We start from the raw sequence: 22016 nt of genomic DNA, 5'->3' as shown, positions 1-22016 counted from the left end.
CCTGCCCCTGGCTGTCTTCTCCCACTCTGGCTTTCATTGCATCAACACTCGGCACTTCCTCTGTGCGCTTGGCCTCCAGCGGCTCCCGCGGGCTCCATTACTCAGACTTAGGGGGAGGCGATCAGCTCGGACAGATCCGCTGCTGCTGACAGGGTGCCGAGGAGGAGACATCAGAGGGTCCTCCCAATCCAGGGTGGAGTGAAGGGGGTCAGGCCGGGCTCAGAGGGGCCCTCGGTGCCACCCAAGGTTCCAGGAGGTCTGGGCTAAGGAGACCTCGTCTGCCCGCCTCCCCAGACAGCTGCAGCAGCCCCAACAGCAGAGGCCCCCGGAGGGCAGGGACGTAAACACAGGCAGACACCCTCTCCTGTCCCGGGGGGCCGGATGTGAGTGTTCCTGGAGTCACGGTGCAGCTGTGGGTGGGGCTGGAGTGGGGAATGGGGGAGGGATGGATCCCGCCCCCGTGAGGCAGACCCGAGGCACCAAAGGGGTGGAGGAGGTACCGGGGCAGCTGAGCACCAGGGCCCCGGGTGCCCTCACCCCACCCTCCACTGGCCTCTAGCTTGGCTCCCCGTTCACCCACCCCTTCCCTTTCCATCAGGTCCCCTCCTGCTCCTCCCTAGCTCCCTTTTCCACCTCTCCCCGGGCTCTGGCTGTCCGCAGGCGCCCTCTTCTTGGTCCCACCCCAGGGTCCTCCATCTGCCTCTGCTCTCTCCCTTCCCGCCAGGGGCACCTGGCTACCCTGTACCTCACTCCCGGTCTCCACGTCCCTCCCCTGCCTCTCCCCTTGCAGTCCTCTGCTCTTTGCCTCCCCCTCCATCTCTCCTTTCTCTTCCCCCGCCTGCCCCTGAGGTCTCCCCCATCCCTCCTCCTCCACCAACCCGGCCCATTCCCCATCCCCACCCCGACTCCGGTGGCCACAACACACCCCATCTCTGGCACGGACGGCCCATCCCCTCAGCACGGCCCGCCGCGTCTGCGGCCGGGCGCCAGCCGCCCGCCTCCCCTCCCAGCTCTGCCACTTTGGGACTCTCGCCTGTCCCTGGGCCATCTCGGCACTACCCAGCTCAAGCTCAGGCCTGGCCCTCAGCCTCACCCCCTACCCCCAGACTCTCCCAGGCCCCTGGCTCTCCCTGCCTGGCCTCGCCAGGTCCCCCATCTGTGTCTTTGGCCACCCTGAACCTTTCCGCTGTCTCACCAGAAAACCAGCCCCAACACGCCAGAGCCCCATCCCTCAGGTCGGCCTCCTGCCCTCCCTTCCCCTCCCCTCCTCTCCTCCCTCGGCCCCGCCCCGGCCCCTCCCGGCCCCTGGGGCCCTGAGGCCTCCCTCCCCGCCTCTCCGGACTGGCTGGGCTGGGCTCAGACGGCTGCACCGCAGGTTGGCGAGAGCTGAAGGGAGGGAGCGAGGGAGGGCCTGAGCTGAGGCCCGGACCGGCGCAGGCGGGAGCTGGACCCAGAGGTAAAAGGTCGCTGGCTCCCCTTCCCTGGGGTGGGGAATGTTAGGGTGAGGGAGGCTGGCTTTCCAGGAGGTGGAAGGGCTGACCCCGTGATTCTGGCGCCTGATGAGTGGACCAAGGGGGGCTGGAAAGGCCAAGTCCCCAATCCCCCAGTGCGGGGTGGCGGGGGGGGGGGGGGGGGGGGGGTTGCTGCCTGCAGAACAGGTCAGTGGAAGGGGCTGGGCTCAGGGGAAAGAGCAGGGTGTCAGAACGAATGGGAACTGGATTCCAAGGTCAGAAATAGGGAAGAGGTGGGCGGGTTCAGGGTCTGGGGCTGAGGGGAGCGGGCACAGGGGCTGGCAGGGACTGACCCCCGACGCAACCGTGGCTCCTCTACAGCTCCCGCGGCCGCCCCTTCCCTGGGCTGGGTCATGCGCTGCCCCAAGTGCCTTCTCTGCCTGTCAGCGCTGCTCACGCTCCTGGGCCTCAAGGTGTACATCGAGTGGACATCTGAGTCTTGGCTAAGCAAGGCCTACCGGGGACCCCAGGGCACCCCACTGGGCCCCACACCAGCCACCCCCGAGCCCACCCTGCCGGCTAACCTCTCTGCCCGTCTGGGCCAGACCAGCCCGCTGCTCTCTGCATACTGGAACCAGCAGCAGTGGCGGCTGGGGTCCCTGCCCAGTGGGGACAGCGCTGAGGCAGGGGGCTGCCGGGCTTGGGGGGCTGCCGCTGCTGCAGAGATCCCAGACTTCGCCTCCTACCCCAAGGACCTCCGCCGCTTCTTGCTGTCGGCGGCCTGCCGGAATTTCCCCCAGTGGCTGCCTAGAAGTGGTGGCGGCCAAGTGGCCGACTGCTCAGGTACGGACGTCCCCTACCTTCTGTTGGCCATCAAGTCGGAACCAGGGCGCTTTGCAGAGCGACAGGCCGTGAGGGAGACGTGGGGCAGTCCGGTTCCTGGGGTCCGGCTGCTCTTCCTGCTCGGGTCACCAGAGGGTGAGAGGGGGCCTGACCTGAGCTCCCTGGTGGCCTGGGAGAGTCGCCGCTACAGTGACCTGCTACTCTGGGACTTCCTCGACGTCCCCTTCAATCGGACGCTCAAAGACTTGCTGCTGCTGGCCTGGCTGGACCGACACTGCCCGGGCGTGAGCTTCGTCCTGCAGGCTCAGGATGATGCCTTCGTGCACACACGGGCCCTTCTGGACCACCTGCGGGCCCTGCCCCCTAGATGGGCCCGAAGCCTCTACCTGGGTGAGGTCTTTACCCAGGCCAGACCCCTGCGGAAGCCCAGAGGACCCTTCTACGTGCCTAGATCCTTCTTTAAAGGTGAATACCCGGCCTATGCCAGTGGCGGCGGCTATGTCATTGCTGGGCGCCTGGCACCCTGGCTGCTGCGGGCAGCGGCCCGTGTGGCCCCCTTCCCCTTCGACGATGTCTACACTGGCCTGTGCTTCCGGGCCCTGGGCCTGGCACCAAGGGACCACAAAGGCTTCCTCACAGCCTGGCCAGCAGACCGCACTGCTGAAGCCTGTGCTCTCCGGGACCTGCTGCTGCTGCGGCCCCTCAGCCCCCAGGGTAGCATTCGGCTCTGGAAACAGCTGCAGGAGCCTCAGCTCCAGTGCTGAGCCTGGCGGAGCTGAGGAGAGGAGGGCAGCACAGACCTGGCTGCACCTCGGTGCTGGTCTCTCACTCAGCCTCTCCTTCTGGGCCTCAGCGTGAAGGAGGAATTCTAGAACCGTGACTGCCTGAGCCCCTCCTAGGTCCTCCCGGGCCAGGGGACGGGGCAGCCGGAGGGAACAGACTGTTTGTGTCTACTTTTTGTGTTTGAAAAACACGCACTCCCCACTCTGAGGCCTGGAGTGGTCTTTGCGCCTGTGGGGCCCCAGAGTAGTTGACAGAGCAGAGCCCAGCTGCACCCCGGCATTCACACTGGACCCCTCCCCACCCTTACTGGGCAGGGCCAGCTGGCTCTGCCAGCCTCATGGTCACTTTGCTGAACAGCAGTCTTGTCCCATCTAGGGGAGAACAAGAGACCATCTCTGGAGGACCCCACCCCCACCCTGTCTGCGGATATAGACCCTCCGCTTGCTAAAGTTTCCGGGGGAAGTAGATATCTCAACAGCCTGGCCTTCTTTATCTAGAGTGGAGAAACAAGGTCCCAAACTAGTCATGCTGGGCTCTCCTCCCACCTCCCAAACTCCAGGAAACAGACCAGCAGTGGCACAGAGCCAAACACAGAGAGTTTATTGGCCACCTGCTGACCACCTCTCATTTTGAGGGAGTGACTTCCACAGGCTGACCCGCCATGCCCACCCCAGAGGGGCTTCTAGTCCTGGAGGCGTCCTGGCCCAGCCCCTGGGAGAAGGCACTGTAACAGGCGAGGAGGGGGCTGACGGAGCCCCCCCCCAACCCCCACCCAGGGTGACAGCCTGGAGGAGTGGAGATGGTTGGCTGGAGTCCTGGCCCCAGTATTTCAGAGGGGGCTGGCTGGGGAAGCAGGGTGGCATCCTGCAGCTCCCTGGGCACCCCCCAGAATGGGGCTGCCCCTCGGGGGAGTTGAGGTGGGTGGGGGTGGGCTGGGGCAAGCGGGCCTCACTTCTCGAAGTGGTCCAGGGGGTAGTGCTCGCCGTAGGCCTGGAGGTGCCGCGCCAGGGACTCCTGCTGCTTGCGAAGCTGGGCCGGCATCTCCTGGTACACGTCAGAGAAGAGCAGGTTGGGGTTGGGCTTCGGCTTCCGCTCCGCCTGTTCAAAGGCCTCCATCACCTGTGGAGGGACGTGGGACAGTAGACAGGCAGCCGGCTCCCCACCCCCGACCTATGGGACCCCATTGAGGGGTCAATCCCCCCTGAGCTGCTGCCTTCCCATCTGGACGACGGAGGAGATGAAGACCCAATAGTGCTAAGAACCAGCAGCCAGATCAACATCCCCCAAGCCCGGCCTCCCCTCCCCGGCAAGACCAGGCGCTGCACGAAGTACAGGAATCGGTTCAGCCTCTTGGCACAGGCAGAACCAGGCAGTAGGCAGCTCAGAGGGGAGGGAACCGAGGCATGGAGAAGAGGGGGTACGCCACGACAATGTCCTCAGGGCCCGGGCCAGGGTCTGCCCTTACCACTGGGCACACAGCCCTGGCTCCAGACACCCAGGCCGCGGAGGGCGGCACTTGGACCCGAGTGGGACGCTCACAGTGCACATGGATTAAGTCACCTAATCTTAATCACCCTCTGACAGCGACACCCCAGTGTCGCTCTTCAGATAGGAGGGCATGGAGGGCAGGCATCATACCAAGGACACAGTAGAAACGCATGTGCCCAGGCAGCCTGACGCCACAGGCCACGCTTAGAGATATCCCTGGAGCTGTCCCCAAGTCTCCCAGTTCAATGTCCCCCAAACCCAGCCTCTCCATCCCTCCAGAGTTCTTCACCCAGGCACCACCCCTGAACATCCCCCCGCCCCCACACCGGGGCCTGGGTTCCAACTGAGGGGGGTCCCCACCTTCTTGCGGGACTGCTTTCTCCAGGCCTTCTCCTGCTCGTCGTCCCACCAGCCTCGGCCCTGCAGGTAGTGCCGCAGCCGGGAGATGGGGTGGTCCTGCTTGTCCCAGTAATTGACCTCGTCCACCGAGCGGTAGGCCGAGCTGTCGTCACTGGTGCTGTGGTGCCCGATCCTGCCAGCGGGAGGAAGCCCAGGGTCAGGTTGAAGCCTCCTGGTGTGGGTTCAGGAGGGAGGGGGGCGGACTAGGGGAGAAGGGCCGGCACTGGAACAAAGGCAAGGACGGGGAGCCAGCGTGGGTGATGGGGTCATGCTCTGGGGACAGTGACCAGTGCAGGGCAGATGCTATCAAGGCAGGGAGGAGGACAGGAGGCAGGCACCTGTAGGTCATGGCCTCAATGAGGAAGGGCTGGTTCTCAGCCACGGCCCGCCGCCGGGCCTCCTTGGTGGCGTTGTACACGGCAAACACATCGTTGCCGTCCACGCGGATGGACATGATGCCGTAGCCCGGGCCTCGAGCAGCTGTAGGGACAGAGGCAGGTCAGGCCCCAGGGCTCAGATGAACAGAGTGGGGAGGGGGGAGGAAGGAGAGGGGAGCAAGCAAAACAGCGTCCCTGCGACCACCCTTGTGCCAGACTCCACAGGGAAAGGACTGGGCGGGGCGGGGGGGGGGGGGGAGCATGAGAGCACGTGGGGGCGCAGCTCACAGGCCCATACCGATGCCGTCCCCGCGGTACTGCTCAGAGGTGGGCGTGGAGATGGCATAGCCGTTGTTCCGGCAGAAGAAGATGACCGGGCACTCGAGGGTGGCGGCGAAGTTGAAGCCGGCGTGGGCATCCCCCTCGCTGGCCGCCCCCTCCCCGAAGTAACAGATGACCACTCTGTTGGCGTTGGCACGCTTGGCCGCATAGGCCGCCCCCACCGCTGCAGGGGGAGAGGGGGCTGAGCAGGGGCAGAGCCACACACTCCCCCCACCAGGCTCTGGCCTCTCAGCCGAGGGCCGCCCTGTCCTTCCACTTGGGCGGCCTCCTCTCTGACTCCTAGATGTGCCATTACCCACACCACTGCCACCTTCAAAACACAGCTAGAATCTGACCCCTTCCCACCTGTTCAGGGCAGAATGCCCACCCAGTCACCTCTTGCAGCCTCCCAGCAGCCTCCTCTCTGGCGCCCCACCCCACCGCTGGCTCCCACCTGCTCCCCTGGGGCGGCCAGAGGTCAGTTAAAATGTGAACCAGGCTGACATTCCACCCCAGCGACTCTCGCCCTGCCCCCTGCGGCTCCCCTTCCGCTCCAGGCAAAAGTCAAAGGCGCAGATTCCCCTGGATCTGCACCCTCCCCGCAGCTCCCCAGCCCCTCCAGACCTCTCTTACACCTGCCCCGCAAGCAAGCAGGCCGTCCAGCAGGCACTTGCCTCAAGATCCCACATGGCTCCCTTCCCCCTACCCCCACCGCAGTCTGTGCTGAAATGTCACCTCTGATGCAACCCAGGCCTTCCTCCCTCACACCCACTCCCTCTGGCTTTAGTTGTCCCTGCGGGACTCCTCACCCGATGCACTTCTCGTGCTACTCCTTCATGCTTACTGTTTGTCTCCTTTCCTCTGCCCTAGTGTCAGCCCCAGCGGGACTGAGGTTTCTGTCTCTGGCTCACTGTGCCTAGAATGGTGCCCACGTAGCAGAGACTTCCTACGTGTGGCCGCTGGGCGGCTTAACAGTACTCAAATGGAAGGTAAGGGCCAGGGCCCAGCCTTACGGAAACCCTGCCCACCTGGAGGGTACGTGCCACCTCCTCTCACAGAGCCACTCTGCCCACTTCCCACTCACGCTCCCCACACAGAGCACCAGGAGCCAACACATCTGGACGGGTCTGCCAACCAGCCCACTGCTAAGCCCCACCGACACACCAACGCATGTATCTTGGCCACCTCGGAGCAGAGAGCCGCGGCCTAGCCTGGCCCTCGGCCAGACTGTAGGGTCCAGAGGGCAGGGAGCGAGGCTGGGTCCCATGGTCTCTGTGCTGTGTGGGTGCAGGCCTGGCCCCTGAGGGGTCTGCTTCTCAGCTGTCACCTTTGACAAAAGCAACTCGGACCACTCTAGGCACCATGGGCCTCCAGAGTAAGCTTCAGGAGAGTCAGGCTCGGAGGAGTGAGGCAGAGCAGGGCTGGGGTCAAGAACCCAGCTCTGGCGCCACAGATCCACACTCGGAGTCCCTGCTCTTCTCGCTACCTGCCAGACGATGCTTTGGCAGGAAGCTGGTGCCCACTCAGTCACACAGTGTTGTTTGTTGCTGAGCGGACAAACGGGACAGGCACACGTTTGGGGAATCAAGAGGGTGGTGGCCATGCCAGCTCAAACCTGCCAAACCGGAGCCCTCCTCTGAAGACAACCAGATGAAGAGTATCTGGAAAGTCTGCAGCCTGGACCAGCGCTCCGACCCCAGCACCAACCGGAAGGCCGCCCACAAGGGCTGCAGAAGGGCTGGGGCTTGCACAGGGGTCCAACGCTGGTCTGTGCGTACCAGGCCCGGGCCAAGTCCTCACCCTGCGGGATCTGCGTGGCCAGTGGAGAGGAGATGGTGACGAAGTGGCGCTCCTTGCAGCCATAGTGCACGGGCATCTGGCGCCCCTTGCCCAGGTCGCTCGCGTTGCCATAGCACTGGGCCATGAACAGCTCCAGGGGGTAGTCCCGGTACATTAGCACACCTGGCGAGGAGGAAGCCTTGTGAGCCTGCAGGCGGGGTGGGGGGCAGACCGGCCCTTCCTGCCCGGGCTCCTGCTCCCTATAAAGACAGTCAGGGAAATGGATGCAAGCAGGGGAGGCAGAGTCGAATGCTCATGGGGACCAGGCAGGTGAGCGGACAAAAAAGCACAGGCCTGTCCCAAAAGGGAGGCCACTGTTCTGACCATCTGACTACTGCTCAGGGAAGCCAGATGGCCCAGTTCTTCAAAAGAAGGCAAAATCTGGCTTACTTTTATTTTTTTTTTAAGGAGAAACTACCTGATTTTTATGTTTCAACTAATAAAATTACTTGATAAATCGTCATACGAACCAAATAATACTATTTGTCACACTAGGTCACAACTTCTGAACTAAAGAGCCAATACTCAAACATGTTTATGGCTGTAAAATCCTTTCTTCCAACAAAACCTCACCACCAAACGGAACCGCTCTGGGTGAAGGGGGCCTTGACTGCTAACTCAGAGGACAGGAGCGGGTGGAGATGGCCCTGGGATGAGCAACGACCCACTCTGGCGCCTGAAAAGGGGAATGATTGTCACACCCACACCTGAGGGGCAGCCCTGGGGATCAAGGACCTCCCTGGAAGCACCCAGAACCTGAGCATTACAGAGTAGAGGTGGTACATGCATTTCCGAATCTTTTTCTTTACTGCAGAACCCTTTCTTCGTCTGACAACTTACTGGGGATCACATACCACGGGAGTCACATTTTGTGCAGCGTTAAGCACACCTTCCCCAAATAACTGCCACGTGAATATAATATTTGGTGCCAAGTGCCTTTATTTGGAGCACTTTTCAGACATTAACTTGATCGATCCTCCCGACAACCCTCCGAGGGAAGTGGGATTATTCTCCCCATTTACAGATGAGGACACTGAGGTAGGCAGAGCTCCCATAACCGGCGGGCTGGAGCACTAGTATGGCACATGGCTCACACTTCAGCACGGAGCCTGAGGAAGGGCGGCGGGGAGCTTGTCTGTTTATCTGCTAACGGGGAGCCACCGTTGAGACACGGTGACTGTGGCCCGGACAACCAGCTCTGCAAGTATGCCCCCCAAAATGAGAGTTGGGGTGAGGGTATTTGGGAAGACTTCAGCCTTCACCTTTCACGTAACTGGATGTGGGATTCTGTCACACAACACAAATTCACACCCAGTGTGGCCACGCTGTACCTAAAACAGATCAAAGAGGAGGTGCTCCGCTGAAGCAGAAAAAGGGGGCTGTGTGTGGCGGGGGGCTTCCCCACAGCGTGGTCCAGGGTCCACAGTCCACCCCGGGAGCACCCGCAGTCTGGGGCAGGAGCCGGCGGGAAGTGCGAATCCAGATTCCTGGGCCCAGGTGGTTCCGCACCAGGAAACCCCAGGTCCAGTGGCAGTTACTGCGCTAGACGGACACGTGCCGCCTCTAAGATCCTTTTTATGAGTCTGGTGCCACGGTCCGCACACCACACGCACCCTTGGTTTATACCAGACAGCCCTGCGTGGGTAGCACCACGGGGGGCAGCGCCGGGGCGGAGGAGCGAGGGCTGACTCCGGGAGACCCCTGCTCCCCTCCTCAGGAGGCGTGTGGCCTGGGCACGGGGACTCAGCCGCTTCAGCTTCCTACGCCCTGGCACAGACAGGAAACGCGGCTGCCGGGGGACTCCTTCCTGCAGTGGGGTCGGGGCAGGTGAAATGAGGTCGAGCCTCCACTGCTTGGCCTTTAAGACCCCAGTGAGTGTCAGCTGTTGTTGTGAGCATCCTCGTTCTCCCCACCTCCAGGTGGGGACTGAGAGAGGCGGGACCGGGTGCAGGTCTGTGTGGCTCCCTCCCCACTGAGCACACACCCCCTGCCGCTGTCCAGGCGGGACCGTCCTCAGGGGCCTCACCCCGTGAGGGTGCTTCACAACCTCATCTCTCAGCTCCTTCCGTCCTGTCACTCACTCGCTCAGAAGGGTGCCAGCTCCTGGCTGGCACTTCCAGGCCCTCCCATCTGCTCTGCTCTCTGAAGGACACAGAGCCTGGAGAGGCTAAGAGAGTCCCGTGTGTGGACAGGGGTCCCTGTGCGTGTCCACCTGTAGCCAGGCTGCCCTCACTGCACACTGCTTGTATCCCTCAGGGCAGGGGTGGCAGTACCGTCATTAACTCCGCGTTGGAGACCAGAAAATGGAGGCTCCCAGAAGAGAAGCAACTTGCCCCAAATCTGCTGGCTGGTAACCAGCAGAGCACGGAGCGGTCGGGAGCACGGGCTCTTCACTACAACACTGCCTGGACTCCAGACAGCCCCACAAACTCCTGCCCCTGGCTTGGCTCATTCCTGCTCAGAAAGCTCTTCCTCCAGCTCCTTAGACCTCCCTGGCATCACGCTGCTCCTGGAAGAGCACACAGGGTAGCTAACGTGGGCCTCGCCTTCCCACCGGGAGGGACTGGGCCTGACTCGCCTCCATGGGGACCACAGACCCAGGGCCCCAGCATCTGCTCCGCAGGGCAGACATACCTGCCTCCCGGTACTGGCCAAACACCAGGTCCGTGCTGTCCAGCGCTGCCGCACTCCCCACATGTGTCCCCTCCTCGCCATAGTTGGTCATGTAGAAGGAGATCCGGCCCTGGGGGTGCAGGAGGGCCCGGAGGCCCGGGCTCAGTTATGCTGGGCAATGACAGGGAACCATCCAGATAACGGACCAGCTTCTGGAGACTTCATTAATCACCACACACTTCCCCGGGCCAGGACAGGTCAGAGCTCCTGTCTTCCTGGAGGGACTGCCAGCCTGCTTGAAGCCAGAGCAACAGGGCCACGCGATAGGAGGCCAAGCCGGTTGTCTGGCTCACCACAGAGGGGCCTCAGGGTCAAATGCCTGAGCCGAGCAAAGGTGAGGTTTCCAGACAGAGGGAACAGTAAAGGCCATGAGGCCAGAATGGCTGGGGCAGAAAGTGGGCGGGGTGGGGACAGACCAACAGGGAGAGGCAGTGCCCAGGACCATAGTGAATGATCCGCATCCTGGACTTTACCCTGAGAACCGTACCCACGGTTCTTCTCAAGGGAGCAACATTTTAGAAAGGTCTCTCTGGCTGCCATGTGGAAAACGGATGGTGGAGACAGGACAGAGTGCAGCCAGCCAGGCCAGAGGGGGCGGTGGCCCGGGAGGGGCAGGGGGCAGGCAGAGGAGCTGCTGGGCGAGCCTTAAGAAGCAGAGTCAGAGTGCCAGGGAGCGACAGACCCTACAGGCTGGCCACACCGATGCCCTGGCCAGCTCCTTTCTCCTGGGCCCCCCAACCCTAGAGCCTGGAAAAGCCAGGTTCCCAATCTCCCCTACAGAGGTGACCACGGGACACAGATCTAGCCAGAGACTTAAGAAGCCTGCTTTTGCTTTCTCGACAAAAGGGCCCACGGGAGCTACAGCCAGGCCTTCTTCCCGCCCTGCACACGGCCATGAGGCCAGACCTGTGGCAGCCGTCTTGCGAAAATGAGGCAATAAGTGCAGAATGAAAGCCAACTCGCCCACGATGGGGGAGCAGAAAGGTAGGAAGTCTGGCTTCCTGACACGGTGCTGAGCAGCAGAATGGATTTCTAGGGTAAATGAGACAGGAAAAAGTGATGGCGGGGTGGAGAGAAAGGAGCAGGGATGAGATGCAGGTCTCTGGTTTGGGCAAATGGTGGGTGGCGGCAACCTCCACTGAGAAATGGCCTGAGGGAGGAAGATGCCGAGGTCATGTCTGGACAGGCTGAATTTGGTGTGGGACATCCCAGGCAAGAAGCCAAGTAGATCTGGGGCTACGAGGTAGAGTCTGGCTGGCGATCTGGGGCACCCCTGGCACACAGACAGAACTGAGCTCCCCAGGACCACGTGTAAAGTGAAAGAGCTCATGCCGGGACGCGAGGGACGGCCACCGCCCAGTCCTCATGCGTTCTGCAGGCCTGGCTTCCTGTCATGGCGGTAGAACAGATGAATAGTGCTAGTGCTTTCTTCTAAGTGGGGAGCCAATTAAAAGTTAATGGGCCTCCCAGAGCCAAGTGGGCAGATGCTGGGTGCTGAAGGCCTGGGAGGGCTGTCAAGGGTGGTGTGGGGAGGAGCCTGCGCACCCTCCCATCCAGGAAAACAGGGCCTGGCGAGTGGCAGACGTCACTGGTTGCCTACCCAGTATCCTATCCCTCTTCCTGTTTGTTAACAGAGATCTCATTCCACAGGCAGCAACTGCCCAGATGAAGAGACCACAGTGCGGCCTCCTTGCAGCTGAGAGCAACCTATGCAGTGTCAGATGCTACTGGGTGGGGCTGCCTGCAAAGTTCTAGAATGGTGGGTATGGGAAGACAGCTGAGATACGCCACGTCTGACCTGTCACTTCCACTTCCTGCCTAGAACGAGGTGGGATGGAGGGAGCTCCAGTGGCTACTTGGATCATGAAGGGCCCTAGAAGCCAAAGCTGGGTATCCAGTGACATCATGGTGCCACCATACCAGCCCCAGACCACCTGTTTTTAGACTTCTTTGATGCAAGATGGAAAACCTAGCAATCTGTTTAAACTACTGCATTTGTTTTTGTTGGGACTGGGGTGGGAAGGGCCTGGGGAAGTCTGGTACTAACAGCTCAACGGAAGCCTAGCTAGCACAAGCTGAACCTTGACGGGTGAGTTGATCTTACTGAGGCCTTCTCTGTGGCAGTCAATGGCCAAGGGGCTTTATGCGCTGGGCCTCACAGAAGTGAGGATTGATAGCCCCAACCTTGCCATCCCCCCTTTTTAATATACTGAAGAAACTAAGGCAAAGACAAGAAAAATCTCCTGCCCAAAGTCACACCTCTGATTGGACCCACATCCACTGGATTCCAAAGCCCCTGTTTATGTAGCCCACACAGGCATGAAGGGACCCAGGCACGTTGAGGCAGGGGAGGGATGGCCTGGCCTGGCGGTAAGGCTGTGGAGAGGGGAGCAGAGAGGGAGCGAGGCCACAGTGGAACAGGAAGGGCCAGACCTGACCCTGTGGGCTGGGGGAGCCCAGGGAAGTTTCTGGGCAGGTTTCAGGGCAAAGGTACTTACTACTCTGCCTTGGAGAACCCATACCCAGTGCCCTGTGAGTGGGAGAGTGGGAGAGTCTGCTCGGTCCTGTCCTACAGAACAGTGGGCCTTATGCTTTAGTCCACAGGGGGATGGCCTGGGGGCTCAACATAAATGCAGGCTCTCAAGCCCACCCCTACCCCTGACCCAGCACAAAGGCCCACCACCCACCATTCTTCTCCCCCTTTCCAACAGGAACCCCAGAGCCCTGGGAAGGACGGATTCCACTGCTCTCTTCACTTGGTTCCTGGGGATGAGAGCATGGTCCTCCTGGCTGGGGACTGGTTGAAGGCAGGGTCTGTGACCAAAGCCCGGACAGTGAGCATTGGCCCTGGACTTTTGCTGGAACATTAGGGAGCAGACACTCTCTTTCCACTGCTCAGCAGAGAGGATAATCATTGTGAGGCTGACAGGGTTATGATAAGCAGGGTTATGATATACGATAAAGCTAATATTTACTGAGTGCTGGCTGAACGTCAGTTTCACTCTTTTTAAGGCCATCACATGTGCCACTGTCAATCCTTAAGCCAATGGCATGAAGTAAGTACAGACGACAAAACTGAAGACCTGACAGATTAAGCAACTTTCCCAGGGCCGCAGAGCCACAGAGTGACAGATGAAGACGTTGGTTGCACAGTCCTGCTCCAGAGCCCACCCCCTGATCCCTTCTCTGCCACTTCTCCTCAAGCCTAAACCTTCAGAAACGACTGCTGCCTAATAATGAAGGAAGCCAGGGTGAAAGAGAGTAGAAAAGACACTGGGAGAAAAGAAATGGGTCTGAGAACATCGAGGCCCCTGGATCCAGCTGTGCCTGAAACCAGACCTTCTGAACTTGGAAATTATTTGAGTCAATAAATTGCCTCTTTGTTAACACTGCTTTGATTGGGTCTCTGCCCACTGACACAAACACTGCTGAGGCTCACGGCACATCTGACACAGGCAAACCAGGAAGCACAGAGGGTCACCCTGTTTCTCAGGGCTGTGAGCTCCCAAGGGGAAGGCCCATCAGGTACTCTCTGCCTGTACTCTCTTGGCACAGCCAGGCCACCAGCCAGGTGCACAGGAGGTATTTTTAGTGATCTGGTCCATCCTTCTGCCCGTGGGCAGTACCCTTCCCACACTCTCCCTCCAGAACACCAAGAGAGAACCCCAACAACTTTAAGGACTCCAAGACAAAGGATCTCCATTCTACCCTCTCCTCCTTGGGAGTTATCTTCTGGCCCGAACACAGGCAGGGCGACCTCAGGTAATTCCAAGCCTCCCTCCCCAGCCTGTCTCCACGCACCTGCCGCTGGGACTCGTAGAGGATGCGGTCCATGGTGTTGAGCAGAGTCATGCTCTTGTAGAACTTGAGCACCGTCTCCTGGGGCAGCTGCAGGTGGAGGCACAGACAGATGTAGGCCAGGTGGGACCAGAGAGAGATGGACAAGGGGCCTGGGTGTGGGAGGCACAGGGTGGGAAGGAGGGGGCCTCTCACGTGGGGATCCTCGCTGGGGTTGATGATCTGGCCCTGCCGGTCCATGACGCGATAGACGGGGATCCCAGAGATGACATTGGGCTGGATGAATTCTAGCTTGTCTACAAACTCCGCCGAGGCCCCGGGGAACTGGGGCTTGTCATCCAGGGATGGAAAGTGCTGCTGCTCCTGCCTCTGGGGGTGCTGGGGAGAGAAGAGGGTGAGGGTGAGGGTGAGGGTGAGGGTGGGGAGACCCATGTCAGGAGCAGCAGAGGTTCCCCTGGCTCAACCTCATAGAGGCAGGCAGTATGGGCAGGCCCCAGAGGACCCTGGGGCCTGATGCACAGGGTACAGATCCCAGCTCTGCCACTTTCTCGATGTATGACCTTGGGCAAGTTACTAGAACTTCTTTATGTCTCAGTTCCTCATCTATAAAACTGGGGCGAAAATAACATCTAACCCACAGGGTAGTTGTAAACACTAAATGGCCCAATAAAGTAGTAGGCAGATCAAGAACTGGCAGCTGTTACATCAGAGGCCCAGACGCTTCACCCTGGCATTCAAGGCCTCCCCAGTCTGGCCAGATATACCCTCTCTCAATCTCCCACCGCCATCGCAGGCATCGCAGGCACACCCTCCCCCAGCACCCTTGAATCAGCCAGACAGGCTCTTCGCTGACCCTGTACAAGCAGGCAGCCACCCAGAATTGAGTAAGTCTGTGAGCTCTGAAGTGTCAGCCTGCCTGGGTTCAAACCCTTTGCTGGGTGACCACAGGAAAGCGACTTCCCTTTTGCACCTCTCTCCCTTCCCATCTGTAAAAGGGAGGCGACCTCACAGACATGTCATGAGGCTCAGGTGAGATCATGCACATGAAACAGTACTTGCGTACTTGTAAGTCGTACAGCAAACACTCAGACAAGTATGGATTATCACTTCGACCACCACATGACTACACTTGGCTCTTTACTAGAATGTCTCCCCACCCCCGCTGCCCGCCAACTTCCATGCTTCAGTGGCCTCTCCATTCCAGTCCTAACCCCCACCCTCCAGGCCCAGACTGACTCATTCAACAAATATTTGAGCACCTGCTTTGTTCCAAGCCCTGTGCTAGGTTTGGGGGACCTTAGAGAAGTCAGACATCTGTCACTGCTGCCCAGCAGGGAAGACAGCTGCTGAACAAGTACAGCTGAGGCCGAGTCGTATTCGCCCAGGAGAAGCTTTGAGTGCGGCAGAGTGGAAAGGAGCCAGGCTTCTCTGAGGAAGCAGCATGAAAGCAGGAGAGCTGGAGGACAGCTAGGAGTCAGGGCAAGAGCACCAGAGGCCGGGGGCACAGAACACGCAAAAGGCAGGACGTGAGGGATGGCCTGTCACTTGCGTGTCGCTTGCGGAACCTAGAAGGAGTTCAGAGTGGCTGGTGGGGGGCGTACCACCTCCTCAGCGGGCTGGGAAAGCCCTGGAAAAGGCCATGAGAAGCCTCAGGCACTGCAGGGTGAGAGCCCACCCCACTTCTCAGCTCTGGAGCTGGGCAGCCGTGAACTGGTCTCTCGTCTTGGTGCTGCTCCCCTTTATCAAGCACCTGCAGGCTGTCAGCTGAGCTCTGTGCCCACAATCTCACTGAGCCCTCAGCGCATGTCTGAGGCAGAGACTCTCTGCCGTGGCCCTAGAGGACTGAGGAAGCGGAGATACTGAAGGAGGTAAAATCACCTGCACCAGAGCTAAAAGTGGGTAAGTCAAGACCGGGCTTCCATCCCAGGCGGGGCAGGCATTCAGACCCCCAAGCCACGCTCCTAACCCAACAGCCACAGCTGACCCGGTTTCCACCATCTACAGCTCACTTCCCGTGACCGCTAGCGATTGTGGCTTCACCTCCAAGAGGAGCCAGACAAGAATGACCCAGTTTGCCATGCGCTGGATCTCACACGTGTGCACCCAAGTGTGTCCCCCACTCCTCCTCCTCGAATTGCGGAGAAGCATGCAAGGATCCAGCGGGGGAGCGTGAGCACCAGTGCATTTATCTGCATTTATGGTTGTGAGGAAATAGAGGAAATTACACTCTCAACGGCAGGGCAGGTCCAGGCCTGCCAACAGCATGGCAGACTTCCCCTCCGCTCGCAGGGGAAGCAGCTGAGCGCTTGCAGCCCGGGCGTCCCCCTGCTGAGCACCCAAGGCCGGACCTCTCCGTCCACCCAGAGGATCAACTGTCTGCCTCCCACACAAATCACAAACTCCCGGAGGGCGGGGAGCGTGTCTGGGTTGGTTTACACAGCAGGCACTCAACAGGCCATTATTGAAGGGACGGATGAATGAGCGGTTAAGTTCACAGGCTTTGGAGGCTGACCGACCTGGGTGCCGGTATCTTAGCTTGCCCAGTGGCTCTACGCAAAACACACTGTCCCTGCGAGGTTCCTCGTCTGTAAGAAGGCTGCATGGGGCTGTTGTGAAAAGTTCCTGAGATGAGACACACAAAGGGCTCAGCACAGGCCTGGGACACATCATGAGCTTGGTAGAAAGGGAAAAAACCCAAATCTGACAGGTAGGAAACGGGGAACACAAAGTGGCCGGCACTTTGGGAAGAGCTGGAGCAAAGGATGGGCAGCACCGCGAACAGGACCATAGCAGCAGACAGACCACGGAAGAGGAGGGCTTTAGGTGAGGGGCCCACAGGGGGCAGAGGACAGGGTTACAGGCTGAGAACAGACTGGGCTGTTAGGACAGGACTCTGCCTGCCTCCAGAGGCTGGAGAGCCGCCATCAGGGCACCCCGGTGCACCCCCGCTCTGGACTGGGGCCTTGCGGGCTTGGGGGAGGGGGACCTTCCTTCCTGGGCCCGAGGAGATGCTGGAGTACCTACCCCAGGGTTACTGAGCTGACTGGGTGAGAGGCCAGCCACAAGGAAATGCAATCCATGGGAGGGGTGGTAAAACGCCAGAGGAAGGATGTGACTCCACCTACTTTTTCCTCAGATTTTGGCGGGGGCAGGGGTGGGTTTGTGCCGGTGGCCAGTAACTGACAATGGCAGAGGCTACCAAGCCTTGCTGCCACATCCCCTCCCACCACACTGGAAACAGGCCAGCTCTGGGTGGTCCGGTCTGCCCTGCAGGTACTGGGGTGCCCCCATGGAGCCACTCCCTCTGGCACCAAGGCTAAGGTTAAGACTCCCAGCGGAGTAGACTGCTGCCTCCTGGCTGTGTACCTAAAGCTCCCTGAGCCTGTTTCCTCCTCCATGAACAGTGGGATGAGTAACTATCTCAAGGGTCACCAGGAGGATTAAACGAGTCAATGTGTGCGGAGTGTTCAGCCCAGTGCCCGGCACATAACGAACACTCAGCAATTACAAGCAGCTAACAAGCATATCTGATGATCGCTATTGTCCAGCAGGTAGCTACCAAATAGTCCACGCGGGGCCCTGTACAGGCTGGAGATGAGAGAGTGAGATGGGTGACAACACTGAACACACAGGTGACAACTGGGGGCAGGACAGACTGGTGGTCAGCCACACGGCAGGGTAGCATGAGGGCCTCTCTCCCTTTCCGGCGGCGTCACCTTGGCTCCCTGAACCTGCGTCCCCTTGTGGAAATGACAAGAATTACTACCACAGGTCTGGGGTGATGTGGGTACAGAGCACCCGCTATGGCTCTAGGGGGGAACTTTTGCTACCAGCATCAGAGGGCACATGAGGAAAAGCTTTCTGGAGAAGGGGAGTCACGCCAACCTGCTGGACCAGCAGGGGTGAGCCAGGCAGAGGCTAGGGGGAGGAAGGTGTCAGTCCCCGGGAACTACCAAGGCTGAGGCAAGAGGGGAGAGCCTAGCAGTGTGGGACCCTGGGGACCAGTAAGGCTGCAGCACGTTAATAACAGTAACTCGTTAGTAACAACAGCTAAGTCGGGGCCACGCAAAACACTTCCTGGTGCCTATATGCTCTCTGCACCACCCGGTGAGGCAGGCACTATTGTCTCACCTCAGTACAACAGGGGTGGCCCTGAGGCTCAGGGGGGTTCAGTGACTCGTCTAAGGGCAGGGAGATCGTGAGGGGTGATGTCAGCATGCGAAGCCAGCCAGCCTGACTACAGCTGCCTGAGGAGGCTGGAGAGAAAGGTGGGGTCCAGCCGTGGAAGGTTTTGTGGATGGTGCCGGTTAACCGAGTCCTCTGTATCGAGGGTAGCCAGGGCCCCCCCAAACCCAGGGGCTTTAGCAGCACTATGCCCCCCGAGGCACTGCAAGTGGAAGGCCCTGAGGGAGGCCATCCTTTCCTGACCACACCAGATTTACTGTCCCTGGAGAAAAATTACAGCCCCCCATTTCCTGAGACCTTACTGAGTGCTTGGGAAATGTGGTAACTGCTTCCTAGGAACCACTTCCTTTCACCTTCCCATCTCTCTGAGGGAAGTACTGCCGCTGCCCCACTTTACAGATGGACACTGGTGTTGGGGCCAGGAAAGCTTCTCCGAGGAAGTGGCCTGTCGGCCGACATCGAAGGACCATCGTCCTACAAAGGCCTTCAGGTGGAAGGAGCTCATCCACAGGAGGGGAAAAGGGCCGGTGGGGCTGAGGCGCAGGGAGGGAAGGGCACGGGGGGCTGAGGCTGGCGCCTCCACACCAGCACCTCACCAGACCCAAGGGCCCCAGGCAGAAGCTGGGGACACGTGCCAAGACCAGATGGAGCAGGATACTGCAAGACTTAAACCGAAGCCCAATCGCTTCTCCTGGCAGCCTGGTACTGCGAGGAGAAACGGGGCTTTAGAGTCCTGAACTCCAAGTTCAGACCTCACCCCGTGAGCCTCAGTTTCCCCACTCATGTCAAGAGAAAACTACCAATACCTTGGCATGTGACTGTATTACGTATAGTAACGGTTTGGTAGTGTAAACCACGAAGGGCTTCCTGATGTGAAAAAAGAATCCGGGGGGGGGGGGGGGGAGCTCAAGACACCAGCCAAGAGGGAGATGGACCCATACGGTTAGAAGACCAGTAATGACCATCTCCATTCATGCCTCAACACACACTGGGCACCGCCACTTGGGAGATATTGCACAGGGCACTAGAGCACTGGAGTCCCCAACAGGCTGCCCCCGGACAGCGGGGTCAGAGAAACAACATCCCTGACAATTCACACAGACTGAGCTCGAGGTGCCCCCTGACTTCCAAGAGTAGAGACTCCAGTCACCCCACTTGCTATGCTCAGAGAAGTGAAATGACTTGGACAGGGTCCCACTTGCTTCTTGGGGTGGTGGCTGAGAAACCAACTCAGGACTCCCTGACAATTAAGTTGCCTCTCTCCTCTTTCCCCTGAGCACTAAAACACCGGCTATCAACTGCAGGGGGAAGGGAGGGAGAATCAGGCAGACACCTCCCGAGCAACGGGGTGTTCAGTCAAGAACATGGTGAAAGGAGAGGCAAGAAGGCAGAGATGGAAGTCAGGCAGCCCCAGCCTTTCTCCCAACCCAGCCTGCCCCACGACCCATCCATCCACTACAACACAGCCTTTCAACCTTCCCCCAAACCACTATCCCTGGGATCTGCCTTGATCCGCAAAGACTGCACCACCCAAGATGGCAGCCACCAGCCACGTGTGGCTATTTAGACTGATGAAAATTAAATGAAAACTTCAGTTCCTGAGCCATACTAACCACATTCTGAGTGCTCAGTAGCCATGTGTAGTCAGCAGCTACTGTACTGGACAGCACAGATCTAGAACACGGTCATCATTGCAAAATGTTCTAGCGGACAGCTCCGGGTCTACAATTTTCCTTAACTAAATGCTCCTACTCCTTCCCTCCACTCAAAAAAGGCTCCTTTTTATTCTTAGGAAGAAAAAAAAAGCAAGTGGGAGAAATAAAAGTGGGGGAGAACAAACAGGAACTCTAAAAGCGTCCGACTCTTGGTTTCCGCTCAGGTCACGATATCACGGTTTGTGGGTTCGAGCCCCGCATCAGGCTCCACACTGACGGTATGGGAGCCTGTCTGGGGTTCTCTCTCTCCTTCTCTGCCCCTCCCCTGCTCCCACTCTCTCTCTCAAAATGAAAATAAACTTAAAAAAAAAAAAGTAGGTACTCTGAAAGAGCTGCTCCAAAAAAATCCCCCATCCTATTATACTCCCACAAAATAAAGAAGGGGAGTCAAGAGAGAAAGGTAGCAGGGAGACTGAACCTGGAAGATTTAATCAGCCATAAATGACCTTTCCCTACTTTCTGCTCCAGTCCTCCCCACTGCCAGCCAATAGACTATTTGGACTGAGATCAGCCCTGCAGATCTGATTGCTCAGGAGAAAAAAAAAAAAAAAAAAAAAAGGCCACAAAGAATAGCCCAAAGGCAGGAGGCTGCCCCACCCCCAGCCTGCTCCAGCAGCCCTTTCAGAATTACCTGCTTCAAGTGACTCCATTTCCAGTCTATGTCCCCTCCCCTCACCCCTGGCCCATCCTCTTCACCCTCCTCCTACCTGAAGGGTCTTCCCACAGATTTTATCTTCCTTTCCTAAAGTATTAGGGATCAGGGGGTCAGACCCAACCCCACAAGATCTTGACAGATTTCCCTCCAAGGGCCCTCACCAATCCAGGTCCTGCCAAGGTCACCTCCTTTCTTCTCCTGGTCGCCAAGGTCAGTTTCTGTCCCTTCCCTCCACCCTCACTTTCCACAGTGACCAACATTGCTATTGCCCTTATCAAATACCAGGTCCAGGTCTTAGCACTTGACAGATTTGATTTTTACTACAACCCTATGAGGTGGTCACTGTTAGCATTTTAGAAAGGGGGAAATGCATCCCCTTGGAGAGATCCAGAGGAGCAGTCCTTTGCCCAAGACCACACAGCTGGAAAGCTGTGACTAGGAATATGAACTCACTTTCTGAAACATTACTCTCCTATCTGTGAAATTTTAGTTCATGGCTCTTCCGCAGCCCAATGCCTCTCTCCCTCTAAACGGGCTTCCAGCTAGATCTCTGCTGTGTGGACTTACTGTCAACAGCATCAACCCAAAGGGATTCTAACCCTTTTGAAAAGAATTGAGGCATTTCTCAACTGCGACTCAGTTGGGCAAGGGGGTGCCCTGTCTGGACCTCTCTCCCTCCTCTTCTCCCTTAGTTAATCCGGCAAAATTTTATTGATCGCTTGGTCTCCTGTGTTGAGTGACAAAAACGGACAAGGTTCCTGTTCTGGCATTAGATCAAGGACACAGGATCAAAAGACTTTGTTACGCAATTCTTTCTAAAATCAGAACAGTAGTAAAGGAACAGGGAAATGAAGAGTACTATAAAAGCCCGCGCTGGGGGACCTGATCTCTTTCCTCCTTTTGGAAGGGGGAGGGGGGATCCTTACCGAGAAGAAAGTGTCTTCCTCGGGCAGTTTCACTCTCTAATGCCTGCGAAGAAACGTCTCGCCTTCCTCCCGTGCCCCTCCAAGCGGCCTCCGGTGGGGATGGGTGGCAACTAATGAGGAACCCACTCCCTCTCTCCAAGTTGTCTCCCTTCCTCGGGGCCCACAATGGAGCTGCCTCGCTTTTCCTCTCCTGAGGAAGTTGTTCCCGAGTGTGCTCTCCGAGTAGTTCCAGACCTTTTCCATTCTGTGACAGCCCTTCCTTCGCTCCCTGCACAGACCTGACACCCTAAAATCGGCGTTGACATCCCTACTCTCACTTGGGGAAAGCTCCCAGTGCCCCGGGAACTCACATATCTAGCCAGCCCCCGAGCACCAAGCCGCCGCAGGAGCAGGACGCCAGCCTGGCCCAAGCCTCGACCTGAGCCCCGGAGCTTCGCCGCAGCAGCCGCCACCGCCATCTTCGCTAACAACGCCTCAGCGATCCGCCCCTCTCCCCTCTTAGACTGAGGCTGCCCCTTTATGAACCTGATTCAAATGTTAGCCCCATCCTCCCAAGAAGCCAC

General features: G+C 58.9%; 2 protein-coding genes and 1 long non-coding RNA gene across 7 annotated transcripts; 2 read left to right on the top strand and 1 right to left on the bottom strand.

Annotated features, from left to right (window-relative positions):
• The first annotated feature begins 1298 nt into the window (after nucleotides 1–1298).
• Nucleotides 1299–3284, top strand: B3GNT8 (UDP-GlcNAc:betaGal beta-1,3-N-acetylglucosaminyltransferase 8). 2 transcript variants are annotated; one of them, XM_027037610.2, is made up of 2 exons: nucleotides 1299–1456; nucleotides 1833–3284. In XM_027037610.2, the coding sequence occupies exon 2, from the start codon at nucleotides 1865–1867 to the stop codon at nucleotides 3056–3058; it is 1194 nt and encodes a 397-aa protein (XP_026893411.1). In that variant the 5' UTR covers nucleotides 1299–1456; nucleotides 1833–1864; the 3' UTR covers nucleotides 3059–3284. The 2 variants fall into 2 exon arrangements, with proteins under 2 accessions (XP_026893411.1, XP_026893412.1); XM_027037611.2 differs by having other exon boundaries at nucleotides 1337–1463.
• Nucleotides 3285–3651: 367 nt separating this feature from the next.
• On the bottom strand, nucleotides 3652–21961 carry BCKDHA (branched chain keto acid dehydrogenase E1 subunit alpha). 3 transcript variants are annotated; one of them, XM_027037608.2, is made up of 9 exons: nucleotides 21804–21961; nucleotides 14168–14350; nucleotides 13976–14062; nucleotides 10136–10244; nucleotides 7463–7624; nucleotides 5640–5846; nucleotides 5303–5444; nucleotides 4926–5097; nucleotides 3652–4196 (listed from the first exon to the last, which is right to left on the bottom strand). In XM_027037608.2, exons 1-9 carry the CDS (start codon nucleotides 21909–21911, stop codon nucleotides 4026–4028), a joined length of 1341 nt encoding a protein of 446 aa, XP_026893409.1. In that variant the 5' UTR covers nucleotides 21912–21961; the 3' UTR covers nucleotides 3652–4025. The 3 variants fall into 3 exon arrangements, with proteins under 3 accessions (XP_026893409.1, XP_053067393.1, XP_026893410.1); XM_053211418.1 differs by lacking the exon at nucleotides 21804–21961 and adding an exon at nucleotides 21454–21716; XM_027037609.2 differs by lacking the exons at nucleotides 7463–7624; nucleotides 10136–10244; nucleotides 13976–14062; nucleotides 14168–14350; nucleotides 21804–21961 and adding an exon at nucleotides 6848–7441.
• Nucleotides 10691–13647, top strand: LOC106987713 (uncharacterized). 2 transcript variants are annotated; one of them, XR_008293917.1, is made up of 3 exons: nucleotides 10691–11158; nucleotides 11825–11933; nucleotides 12886–13647. It is a non-coding gene; the product is annotated as an uncharacterized LOC106987713 (long non-coding RNA). The 2 variants fall into 2 exon arrangements; XR_001432245.3 differs by having other exon boundaries at nucleotides 10699–11158; nucleotides 13187–13597.
• Nucleotides 21962–22016: the final 55 nt, after the last annotated feature.

This window comes from Acinonyx jubatus, chromosome E2 (assembly GCF_027475565.1).
Source record: "Acinonyx jubatus isolate Ajub_Pintada_27869175 chromosome E2, VMU_Ajub_asm_v1.0, whole genome shotgun sequence".
Lineage (NCBI taxonomy): Eukaryota > Metazoa > Chordata > Mammalia > Carnivora > Felidae > Acinonyx > Acinonyx jubatus.
Note: the sequence above shows the minus strand (reverse complement) of the source record. Positions and strands in the feature narration are given on the sequence as shown.